Raw genomic sequence first — 13,386 nt, forward strand, 5'->3', positions numbered from 1 at the left:
AGAAGTTATGGTCTTCAATTCACCTAAAGAAGCATGGCTTTCTTTAGGATGGGGGAGTAAAATGGAACACCTGTTGAATACCCACACAAACATGGAGAGAACATGCAAACTCCGCAAAGTCAGGCTGGATTTAAACCACCAACCTGAAACACGAGACGGAAGCACGACCTATATATTGGACTGGGCTGCCTGCGTGCAATTTATAATTCGTTATAAAAAATAACATTTGTAATATGATACTGCTTTCCTGTTCGGATTAGGGTTTACTCATGTTACAGTTTTCAATGTGTCCAAAAAGAGACCCGCTGCAAGATGAAAATAATTAATCAAAAACAAGAAATTACAATTAAAAAAATACATCATATACATTTTAATACAGTATAGTTAAAGACTAAAGTACAAAATACAAAAATAAATTGTAAAGTGGCACTTTCAACTCCACTGTGATTGGTTAGAAGTTTCACTTCATTTCAAAACAGCTTCCACCCATCGATGTAATCCACAGTCGACCGCCTCGTGGCTGAGGAAAAAGCGAACGCTCACCGATAAACCGATTGACTCAGCTCGACAGACACCACATTAACCTTTGTTCCTTTGCATTGCTGCTCAACACCATTTAATTGCTTCGCAAAGTTGTTTGAGGACACGTTGGCATGGAAGCCGATTTGAATTTCTCTTCTCGTCGGTCGCCTGTGATATGTTTACACGGCTGCGTGGCTTCCAGCCAGCCCCTCGCTTCTGCCGCAGGTCTGGGTGAGTCTGCAAAGCTTTTTCTCGACAGCAAAGAGTCTTCCCCTTATCCCGACGAGTTTTTTTCCCCTCGTGGGTGTGTGTATCCGGGGGTGTATTTTGCAAAGTAAGCGCAATTCTTTTGGTCAAGAAATTGCCAGTAACTGAAGACTAGAAACAATAAAACCAAAGTTAACATGAATTCTGCTCTCTGGTAGACAAGATAACTGTTACTGTTTTGTACATTGTAGCGCAATTTTAATCCCACATTTAGGAAAGAAAAGCATAACATAATTTGGAAACCCTGTAACTAAACCATCAAATCTTTTATCAGTTATTTAAATGTTGAGCCACAACAAAAGAGGAATTAATTAGATTTACAAAACCAATTTATGGTGACGAATCAGGTTATGAGTGTTGTCGTTGTTGTTGGTGGGAACACGTTGTTTTTGTTGATCAGTGCTATTTCCGAGTGTTATTGAATGCATCACGCGACTCACGGAAGAGGAGGTGAGAGCGCAAGAGATTGGGAGAGCGCACGTTTGTGAGAAATTCGTCCGTATGGGAGAGATTTGTCAGAAAATTATTGACACAAAATTATATTCATGATGTGTATCTGAGATCCATGAATAAATGTGCGATTTCACGTGTTTTTTAGATACACAAATATATACAGGATTTACTCATCTGTTTGTAAATGTTGCATTAATCATTACTTCATCCATCCATTTCCAACACCGCTTATCCTGAAGAGGGTCACGAGCATTTGCTGCAAACTTTCCCAGCTGACTTCGGGCGGAAGGCAGACTACACCCTGAACTGGTCGCCAGCCAGTCGCAGGACACATATAGAGAGACAAACAACCATTCACAGCCATATCCACATCTTCACCGAGTGGGAACCGAACCCACGCTGCTCTCAAACAAGTCAGGCGAGTGTAAAAGTCAGGCCATCCCTCCTCCATCCACTAGGAGGCAGTGTTGCGGTCTCCATTGAACGGGAATGAGCCGTTCTTCGTTTAGTCATTCATCCATTCATTTTCTACCATTTATCCAGGGTCGGGTCACGGGCGCAACAGCTTTAGCAGGTAAGCCCAGACTTCTTCCAGCTATTCCTGATCCCAAGGCATTTCCAGGCCAGCTAGGAGTCTCTCCAGCGTGTCCTGGGTCGTCCCAGGGGCCTGACTGCTGGTGGGACATCCTTGGAACGCCTCACTCGGTAGGCATCCAGGAGGCATCCTAATGAGCCACCTCATCTGGCTCTTCTCAATGTGGAGGAGAAGCGGCTTGAATCTGAGCCCCTCCTAGATGAAAAGGTTTATCACCTTATCTGTCAGGGAGAGCTCGGACACCCTGCGGAGTCCGAGATCCCACTTGTATCCGGGATCTCGTTTTTTCGATCACGACCCATAGCTCGTGACTCTTGGTGGGGGTAGGGATGTAGATTGACCGGTGAATTGAGAGCTTCGCCTTTTGGCTCAGCTCATTCTTCACCACGATAGACTGATAGAAAAAGTGGATCATGGCAGACACTGCATCGATCCGCCTATCAATCTGTCGATCCCACTCCGTGAGCTTACCTTACCTTACCGTGGTGCAGAGGTTTGTGTGTCCCAATGATTCTATGGGCTAAATTGCGTGGGGCTTTCTGCTCCTGGCAGGGTCATCCATGGCAAATAGGTCCTAGGTGAGGGACCGAACAAAGGACGGCTTAAAAGACCCCTTATAATGAATAATGATGATGGTCACCGGGTTGCCCCCTCTGGAGCCCTCTAGAGGTAACGTGGATCTCCCTTCCCATGGGCTCACCACCTATGGGAGGGGCCAAAGGGGTCGGGTACAAAGTGAACTGAGTCCACCAGCCGACGTCTCAGAAGGGGGAAACAGTTGTGAGTCGGCGGGCAGAATACTTCGAAGACCTCCTCAACTGCACCAACACGCCGTCCGAAGAGGAAGCAGAGTCTGAATACTCTGAGGTGGGCTCTTTTATATCAGAATCAGATTATATTGGCCAAGTATGCAAGAAACACAAGAAATTGACTTCCCAGTTACAACCCGTTCAGAGGAACATTGACAAGAGCAATAACTAACATGGGGTTGCTGTTAAGCTCTGAGGTTGAAGTGACCGATGTGGTTAAAAAGCTCCTCTGTGGCAAAAGCCCCGGGAGTGGATGAGATCCGCCGAGAGTTCCTCACGGCTCTGGATGTTTTGGGGCTGTCCTAGTTGACACACCTCTGCAACATCGCGTGGTCATTGGGGAGAGTAGCTCTGTATTGGCAGACCGGGGTGGTTGTCCCCCTTTTTTAAAAAGGGGGACCAGAGGATGTTTTCCGGCTACAGAGGGATCACACTCCTCAGCTGCCCTGGTAAGGTCTAATCAGGGATGCTGGAGAGGAGGGTCCGTCGGGTGTCAGATTCAGAATCAGAATCAGAATCATCTTTATTGGCCAAGTATGTAGAACACACAAGGAATTTGTCTCTGGTATTACAGGATACACTCATATTATCAATAACAAGCAACTACGATAGACAAGGGCACGACTAATAAGTATCGAAAGACTTCCCGTAATGTAAGGGTACCATTGTGAAGTACTCCACCCAATGACAACTGTGAGACAATGTGCAACGTTATCAAGCAGAGCTAAAGTGATCAGTGGTAGAATACAATACTATGACGGTTGTGCCGTTGGTGCAGTTAATCGTTGCACCATTTTCAAATGACCAGTAGTAGTATTTGTAGAACAACTTTTAAGTGTGCAATTGCACCGCAAGTGTCTGGTGCTGTAGAATATAGATCTGTGACAATTGTTCCAGTATGTACAGAGCTGGAGCTACAATGATTATTGCGGTGATAATGTTCCATAGGGCTGTGCAAACTTGCAAAGAGCTACGCTAGATTTGGGTTACTGTTTAGAGAGTTAATGGCTTGAGGGAAGAAGCCGTTTGAGTGTCTGCTGGATTTGGTGCACATGGATCGGTAGCGCATGCCTGAGGGGAGTAGCTGGAAAAGGTGGTGGACCAGCTGTACACGTTTATCAGGGTCCTCGAGTGTACATGAGAGCTCGCCCATTCAGTTTTCATGTGCTTCGTGTACTTGGAGAAGGCGTTCGACTGTATCCCTCAGGGAGTTTTGTGGAGGGTCCTCTGTGAGTATGGGGTACCGAACCCCCTGATACGGGCTGTTCGGTCCCTAAACCACCGATGTCAGAGTTTGACTCGCATTGCCAGCAGTAAGTCAGAATTGTTTCCAGTGAGGGTTGGACTCCGCCAAGGCTGCTCTTTGTCACAGATTCTGTTCACAACCTTCATGGAATGAATTTCTCGGCACAGTCGAGGCGTTGAAGGGGTTCAATTTGATGGCCTCAGTATTGCATCTCTGCTTTTTGCACATAATGTCAAAACTGAGGCAAAAACCATACCACCCAGGATATAGTGACTAGGGAGTGTTGAGACAGAGTCAAGACCAAGCCTGGATGCAAAAAAAAACAAAACAAAAAAAATCACACCTGAACAAACTGATAAGTATGTTTTTTTTTCCATTACGTTAGCAACAAAAACAAAAAAGTACTACAACAAACAAGTTTGTGCTTAGTGCAAACACGAATCAAATTATAGAAGCCAGGGAAACACATGTCTCACTGCATAGTCCATTTACACTACCGCGCAAAAGTTTGGGGTCACTTAGAAAAATTGTTTATTTTACATTTGTAAAAATTTCTACTTTGAGCAAAAATGATATACAGGTGTGGATTTTTTTTTAAGTCAAAGTAAAATTAAATGTATACTTATGGCGAAAATAATTTCTTTCTGTAGTTAACAAATTGTAGTTGAAGAAGTCACAAATAGGCGTCACAAGTGCTGTTGCTGTTACATGCACTTGACTTTTGCCCACAAAAATCTCACTCAGACAGATTTGTACTTGTGTAGCTAGTTTGTATCCATACATTTAGAAGTGGATTCATTGACTAAATATGTGTGACTACGTGCTCAACTTTTGTTCCAAATCAGCTTCTTATTACTGGTTACGACGCGACTCTCTTCTCATTCATTCCCGCAGCTTCACTGTGCTTTAAACTGTGTGGACGCTGAGCGTCGACCGCGCGGACGCTGGGCGTCTCGACAGTTCAATGTAGGTTGTCCCAATGCATTGAAACGAGACGAGTCATTGGATAGATGCTGGTTTTGTCCCGCCTATTGGATGCTCAGTGTCTCTGGGAGTCTATGGACAGTGGGCGTTTAAAGGCTGGCCAGGAAGCTCAGCTTTTCTGCATGATGATTGGATGATCTGTCTGAGACTAAATCTCGTTTTGATTGACAGCGAAATGAGCCAATCACCGATCTTATGGTGAAGGCATCCTTTTCATTTTTTGAAAAGGAATGGAGAGTAGAATTCATGTATAAATAAACGGACACATTTTATGATGTAGGCCGAAATTGAGCTTCCCCTCCTTGACAGACCAGCATCCGCCACTGATACAATGAAACCAAAGACCAAAAATATGCAAAGGTAAATTTGGCAAGCTGTACAGAGACGAGGTGCGGAGACTCTTCACGTCGGTCAGTGCCTTAGCCAATCAGCATGCAGAACGCAATTCACTGTTTAAAAGCATTAAAAAAACGGCACTAAAAAAATCAGTGAAACAGCAAAGCCGCGGAAAGTGAACCGCATTAGAGCGAGGGATCACTTGACACAGATAAAAGGAGTCCACGTATGTAAGAATTTGTTAAGGATTAAAGATTTTATCCCACATTTATGTTTTGAATCTGCCCAAATTGACTTGAATTGTCCCGAAAGCAATGAAAGTAAACTCTGTAATAATGATAATTTTAAATAAAAATGGCTTCAATATCTCATATTTTATAAAACAAAATTCATTCATTCAATGAATATAAAACAAAATATGTGAAGTGAAAAATGAAATGAGAGATGCTTTTCATCAAGCTGCAGCTGTAACAAAGTGCTTTACAGAACATTTAACATACGATCTCTCTCTCTCTGCCAACACGGCAAAGTGGTGTAATTTACATTTAATCGTTCCCTGTTGACTGTTCCAGGTCTCATTGTGTCGACTTTGTCTTTGAGGCACCCCCCCCCCCCCCAAAAAAAACCGGGATATTCAACAAAACCCTTCCATCTAAGTCCACCTGTTTGGCAAGGTCTCATCAAGGAAAAATTTAACGTCGTGATGTGTAGTGTGAGGTTACCCCATCTAAAATGTATGTGATCTTCAATTTAACAGGGCGCCAATTAAGGGATGACAGAATACGGCCGGGCTGAACGTTTGAGATATTGATAAAAGCCTAGTGAAGTCTGTATTCTGCTCATATTTAGTCATGATGTATAAGTTTCACATGCATGCAGTGAGACTCTGCATCCTTGAAGCAATCATCACTTAAAATTGGTACACTTGTTGTTAGAGGCCTTGTGGAGACGCACAGATCTTTGTAACGCGCGAGTTAAATGAAAATCTGAGAATCGTTTTAGAGGAAACCAAAGTTCTGATGTTACACCTTGAGTTTTGGTGCCGCCCTTCAGATGATATGAAAATGATGTGAATCCCTTCCTGCTTCGCACTTGTGACCACCTCAGCCATTGTCTGTAAACCGCGGGTGCCCAGAATATTCTGTTATTAAAAGCTTTGAAGAAACTGTTCACCGACTTCAGCCTGTATTTGGATTACTAACATCCTCCTCGTCCGAAATTCAACGAACGAAAGAAGGCCACTTTCCCCCAACACTAACCTCATATAAAATTTTGTAAAGCTGCTGCATTGCACTTCATCTCAGCATTTAAAAATACTTCACTTGTCATACGCCACCATTATACAATGGTCCTTGATAAATTTGTAAATTTAATATGATAGCAGACTAGAGTTCCTGGGTGTGCAGCAATTTATCTTCAAGAATTGGCTTGTCTATGTATCCAGATGTTCTGAAGCGTGGTGGCAATGCTGCAGATGCTGCGGTCGCCATAGCAGCAGCTCTGGCAGTTACAGAGCCATGCAGCACCGGCCTCGGTGGAGATGCCTTCTGCCTGTTCTTTAACAGCGACACCGGCGAAATCAGAGGGATAAACGGCAGGTCAGCAATTTGCTCTATGTTTTTGTTTTGTCTTCATCATATGGACGAAAAGCAAACTCCTCTTTTTTTTTTATTTTATTTTTTTACAGTGGTCGTTCTCCGAAAGGTTTGACTCGGGAATTCCTTAAAGGTCGCAAGTACTGCACTGACACCCCTCCTCCAGTGTTTGATGCTCTGAATGTTACAGTGCCCGGGGCACCTGCATGCTGGTGTGATACCATTCAGATGTTTGGTAGTCACAAGGTTTGACTTTATGTGGTTCTTTATGTCAATTGCATCACCTGATTACATCACCTGATTAATCCAATCCATTTGACATCATAATTTACATTCCAACAAAAACTAAATACCTCACCAACACTCACAAACACACTTTCAAGTTAACTGTGGACTAAAATTGAAGGGAGAAGATACAAAGTGTCTGTTCACTGACATCGGGCATGTGAATATTTGCTTGATCTGGTTGAAAAGCCTGAAAACATCCATGACAGGACCAACCATCCTTTAACCATCCTTCCATTTTCAACACCGCTTATGCTGAAGAGTGTCACGGGGAGTTGCTAGAGCCGATCCCATCTGACTTTGGCTGGAAGACAAACTATAATCTGAACTGGTCGCAGGGCACATATAGCGACACCCATTCACACCCACATTCACACCATCAACGAGTGGGAACCGATTACATGCCACCCGCACACAAGTCAGGCGTGTGTACCACTATCACTACCATCAGCGACCTGTATGCAGCCATCTCGTTACCTCTGCATCCCGCATCCTAGACGCACAATTTTCCCGCTGGACGCACAGTTCCAAATAATGTGCGTTCAATTTCTCAGTCAAAACAACAACAAAGAAAAAACTACGACACACACACACACACACACACATACAGGCCACACAGGCCAGCGATCCCGCGGCAGTGCAGCAGACGTGTTTATGATTAGTCAATTAAGGATGATTAGACAATTGAGGATGGAGAGACCTGCTTTTGTTCTTATAAGCCTCTTTTCTCTCTCTCTCTCTCTCACAGCCACACGCACACTAGCACACATTGTAAACAACACTTACACACCGATTAAAGATCAAAGGGTAACCCACGTGATAAGACAGAAAGAAGATGCACAGCCAATCAACATGGCTTTGCATCTTCTCAGCCCCCCCCCCCCCCCCCTCACCCCACATGTCTTGTATATGTTGCTCTATGTGACTCACTGTTGTTTTGCTGACTTTCGCTGCTCCTCGCGGACCGTTTGCGGACTTTTTGCGGACTTCAAAATGAATATGTTTGAAAAAATCCGCAATGCACTGAAGCCACGGTAAACGAACCGCGAAATAATAATAATAATAATAATAATAATAGATTTTATTTATAAGCGCCTTTCAAGACACCCAAGGACACTTTACAATAACAAAAAACACAAAACAATAGCGAGGGATCACTGTATCAGCTAATCACTATGAGAAATATTATGAAACAGTATTGGTTATTCTATAATTTACTTGTTTTTCTAGCATGGTAACTTTAGGAATAAAACATTAGTCACATCGTGTAGTAATGCTAATGTTAGTTAGTTAGTTAGTTAGTTAGTTCCGCCTGCTCCTATTTGGAACATTGGGCGACGAGTCTCCTCCATTTGTTCCGGTCACTGGCGACCCTTCTTGCTCCATGCCAGCTGACACCCATCTCAATGAGGTCTTCTTTGGCAGTCTGTCTCCACGTCTTCTTTGGCCTACCTCTCTTCCTCTTTCCACCCTCTGGCATCCAGTCCACGGCCACACTTGCTGGTCTCTCTCTTGGCAGTCGGAGTACGTGGCCGATCATTTTCCTTCTCCTTTCAGAGACAATGTCTGACAGTTCAGCCACTCCTGCCCTCTTCATCACCTCCTCGTTGGTGATGTGGTCTCTCCATGAGATCCTCAGGATGGATCTCAGGCAACGCCGATGGAAGACATCTAACTTGTTGGTAATGTTGGCTGTCTTCATCCATGTCTCACAGGCGTAAATCGCTGTTGGGATAACCACTGACATATAGAGGCGTAGCTTGGTGGTCGTAGTGATGGCTTTCGATGACCAGATGTTGCGGAGGCGTTGGAACACTCCCGCAGCTTTAACAAGTCTACTGTTGATGTCTTTATCCACACCACCTGTATTTGAGATGTTACTCCCAAGATATGTGAAGCTGTCAATGTACTCTATGTCATGTTGGTGTAGAATGAGTGGTTGAAGGTGTTGGCTTCCGACGGCCATGGCCTTGGTCTTTTCCTGGCTAATTCGTAAACCGACCTTAACTCCGTGCTCATGCAGATTGTTGGTCAACTCCTGGAGTGCGGGCTGGGTGTGACTTAACAGAGCCAAATCATCTGCAAATTCCAGGTCAACTAGTCTGCTCCCTCCCCACTTGATACCAACTTTTGCCCCTGTGATGGACTTCCTCATCACAAAGTCAATTATGATGATGAAGAGTAGGGGTGACAGAATGCAACCCTGTCTTACACCAGTGACAATGTCAAAATCATCAGTTGTGCCACTGTTGGTTTTGAAACAACAGGTTGAGTTGTGGTACAATGACCTGAAGATGTTGACGTACTTGAGGGGTACACCATACAGCTGGACGATCTGCCACAGTGACTCCCGGTGGATGCTGTCGAAGGCTTTCTTGAAATCGATATAGTTGATCATGAGTGGTATCTGAAGTTCTTGGCACTGCTCTATGATGTTTCGAAGGGTAAAGATCTGTTCGGCGCAAGACCTTCCCTTCCTGAAACCGGCTTGCTCTTCCCTCAAGATGTTATCCACTTCATCTTTAAGGCGATGTAGCAGAACACTGCAGAATACCTTGCTGGGGATTGACATCAGTGTAATGCCCCGCCAGTTATTGCAGTCTGCGAGGTTTCCCTTCTTAGGGAGCGTGACAATGACCCCACGTCTCCAGTCGGCAGGAACCTCTTCAGCATGCCAAATCAGGTTGAACAGGTGGGTAAGGCTCTCCACAACAGCGTCTTGGCCATGTTTCAACAGCTCGGCAGCTACCTCATCGAGTCCCGGTGCCTTGTTGTTCTTAAGGCCCTTGATTGCTCAGTCTCGGATATCTCTTTCGATGTAATATTTAGAGCTGGAGCTGGTGTCTCTTGATCGAAATTGAAGAGCACGGGAGGCATTGGTTGGTTGAGAACCTCCCTGAAGTGTTCCAGCCATCTTGCTTCTTGCTCCTCGTCGCTTAGAAGTGTCCTGCCATCCTTGCTCCTGATTGGCACGCTAGAGCTGCTCCTGGAGTTGGTTAGCTCCCGCACGATCTTGTATAGGGTCGTCGTGTTGTTGTTCTCTGCTGCTTCCTGTGCCTCTCTTGCTTTCTCTTCTAGCCACTGTCTTTTATCCTTCCTGCAACTCTTCTTCACTGCCCTGTCCAAGCGTCTGTACTCCTCGTCTTCCATCCTCCAGCTCCGGAGCCTCCTCTTTTGTTCTCTTTTTATCTTGGCCACTTTCCTTTCATCAATCAACTTCCAGGTGTTGTCTGTTATCCATCTCTCTTTGTTGGTACCCCTCTTTCTGCCTATAACTGCTTCTGCAGTTCCAGCAATGGCACAAGAGAACATACTCCACTGCTCCTCAATGTTTGCAAGGTGTTGTGATACCTTTAGCTTCCTACTCAACTCCTCACAGAAGCTTTCTGAGATGTTGTTATTCTTTAGCTTGTCCACTGCGTAAGGTCTCTTGGGCTGCACCTTTTTCACCTTCTTCAGCTTCAGCTTGATTTTACTCACCACAAGGAAGTGGTCTGAACCCACATCTGCACCTTTGTAGGAGCGAACGTCGAGCAATGACGAGCGCCACCTTGTGTTGATGCAGATGTAGTCCAATTCGTTCCGGGTCCTGCCACCAGGTGAAACCCAGGTTACTTTGTGGATCCGCTTGTGCTCAAAAAAGGTGTTGCCAATGCTGAGGCCGTTGGTACTGGTTAGCATCAACAGTCTCTCCCCGTTGTCGTTCGTGGAGCTCGCAGACCCATGTGGTCCAACTGTGGCATTCAGGCCCCTTCTGTCATTATCCAGTTTTGCGTTGAAGTCTCCAATCAGCATTTTGATGTCATGTCTGGGGATCTCCTCAAGCACGGTCTGGAGCTGGTTGTAGAAGGTGTCTTTATCGTCCACTGAGGCAGCTTCGGTTGGGGCATAGACTTGTACGATGGTTACTTTGGCATATCTGGTGTAGAGCCTTGCTGTAATAATCCGTTCATTCACCGGCTTCCATCCAATCAATGCTTTTGCTGCACTACTGGAGAGGATGATGCCGACTCCATGGGAATGGTGGTCTTGCTTCCCAGAGTACAGAAAAGTTGCTCCATCAACCATGAGGCGCCCTTGCCCCGTCCACCTCATTTCACTAACGCCTAAGATGTCCAGGCAATAGTCCCTCATATTCTTCAGCACCTGGTCCATGCGACCAGACTGGAACATTGTGCGCACATTCCAGGTGCCTACTCTGGTGTCGGTTTTGGTTCCAAAGATCGGGGTCATCAGGGGTCGGGCTTCCTGCTGGATTTCACCCGGCCCCGTCATAGATACATCCAAGGATGTGCCGTCTCTTCTTCGCCGTGGTTTACCAGAATGGCTTCCTCTCGTCATTTCTGTAACAGGTTTTTGTTTTACAGGGTGAGATTGTTAACCTCACGCCCAACCCCCAACCTGGAGGACCAGTTTCATACAGTTTAACGTCGTACCCAGGACGACGCTAATGTTAACTGTTGGTAGAACTAATAATGACGTGTGTTAGATTCTTTCGTCAAATTGAGAGTAGATTACACATGCATCGTTTTGGGAAGAGGATGTCAAGCCACATCAATACTTACCTGTATTAATGATTACCAGTCAATTAGTCTTTGCAGTGTGAGATTGGAAAAAATACTCTGATTTTGTGGTATGTTGTATTCATGATGCCATATGAGTACAACATATTTTGATCCATTTATTTTATTGAATAAACCTGGAGTACACAGCTACTGGTGGAATGTTCATTGTTAATTAGATAAGATAAGAAAACCTTTATTCGTCTCGCAATGGAGAAATTCCCAATTCACAGCAGCAAAGTTATGAAAGGAAGAAGTAGAACAACAAAATATAGGAGCTGCTGGAAAGGCAGCCACTCTTGCGGCGCCATTTTGAAGTCAAAATAACAAAAATAACAAAACACATAGGACACAGACAGTCGTGCAATCTTCACCAATTTTCTGCATACACTTTGTTGTCTGAAGCAGTTATAGATGAAAGAGGAGAGGATCAAAGTTTCCTTTCACCAGTGGATCAGAGACGTCATGCTGAAAACGTGCACACGTCTGCTCCAAGCTAAGTTTTGAAAGCAAACACGAAGCTGTAGCGCCCATTGACGAAAAGAGATTAGTTCACTTCTCTTGTCCCACGTAATCCGCTTCAAACTCCAAGCCGCGACTCCCAGTTCCAAATCCGCATAATGCATAGTTTTCAAACATTTACCCGTGAAACATTATACCAGTGGTCCTCAACTAGAAATGCTGTCGGTCCACTTTTTTTTTTTTTAATAAGACCAAGGTCCGGTCCCATGCACGGCGGTGATGGGGAGCAGGGCTATATGCCCATTTAGTATGGTCAAGCCAAGCTTATACAAATCAACACTCCTCACAACCAACCAATAATGGGGTGCATGAAAATAACAATTATTCACTTTGCCAGTACACAGCAAATAATGAGAGGTATTGTGTTGAGGCACAGGAACTCTTTTATTTTGTTAAGTTGTGCCTGCTTAATAATAGAAATAGCCCTTTTAGGGAAATAAGTAATTTTTACTTTAACTTTGTTAAACAGTAGTTGTCTTTTTTTCCCTTAATTTAACAAAAACAAAACAAAATACAAATTTTACCAAAATAAATACTAAACATGAAAACAAAAATATCCTTTTCATTTGTACAATTCCCCTTTTCACATCCCCTCTGAAATCACTGAAAAATATATCAGAAGAGGAGTTAAGAACCATTTTAAATATTGACACAAGAGAGCACAGGAATGTGCAGTGCTGTTCTTCCACTAAAGGTGAATGCAATGTCTGAGGCATGCAAATATTATTTGAGGACGCCATTGGGATGTTCATTTACCATGTTGCGGTGTTCTGCTGTTAAACAGCTGCAAAGATCCCCGGGTAGACGGGAGCAAAACTGCACACAATCGAAACCTCCCGCGATTCGTCTTGTCTAATTGTCTGTGTGCGGCTCTCCTGGGCTGAAGCTGTGAGCACACTGTGGCGTCGCGCATGCGTCTGTTTCCTGACACGATCATCCATTTTGAATGCGTGTGTATTGGGATAGACGCGTGCTGACGCTTATGTATGGGCACACCTTAAGTTCAGAGGAGCCAATCAGCGCATCGTAGATGCTGACGCTTATGTATGGGCACACCTTCAGTTCACAGGAGCCAATCAGCGCATCGTTATCGCCGACATGCCCTGCTCAGCCAGGGTATACAGTGAGTCAAACATTATACACACACAGTCGCGCTGCTGCGTCCTCTGCAATACATCTGTTCGTGCACGCAAATAATACAACGGATAAT

At 44.6% G+C, this 13,386-nt stretch overlaps 1 protein-coding gene across 5 annotated transcripts in view; it reads left to right on the plus strand.

The window, feature by feature from the left end:
* Positions 1-495: 495 nt before the first annotated feature.
* LOC147201994 (uncharacterized) overlaps positions 496-13,386 on the plus strand; it is a 39,968-nt gene continuing 27,077 nt past the window's right edge. For 3 of the 5 annotated variants that reach the window (XR_015101344.1, XM_086115208.1, XM_086115209.1), the window contains exons 1-3: positions 497-753; positions 6,657-6,810; positions 6,900-7,053. Coding sequence is in view for 4 of the 5 variants with exons in the window: in XM_086115208.1 (XP_085971334.1) it covers positions 654-753; positions 6,657-6,810; positions 6,900-7,053 (408 nt within the window). In the remaining variant the exon portion in view is untranslated. Of the gene's footprint in view, positions 754-6,656; positions 6,811-6,899; positions 7,054-13,386 lie in introns of all 5 variants that reach the window. The other 2 variants (XM_086115210.1, XM_086115207.1) reach the window with 2 other exon arrangements.

The sequence above is a fragment of the Hippocampus guttulatus genome, chromosome 7, assembly GCF_054856545.1.
Source record: "Hippocampus guttulatus isolate MCC_2025c chromosome 7, RoL_Hgut_1.0, whole genome shotgun sequence".
NCBI classification, from domain to species: Eukaryota; Metazoa; Chordata; class Actinopteri; order Syngnathiformes; family Syngnathidae; genus Hippocampus; species Hippocampus guttulatus.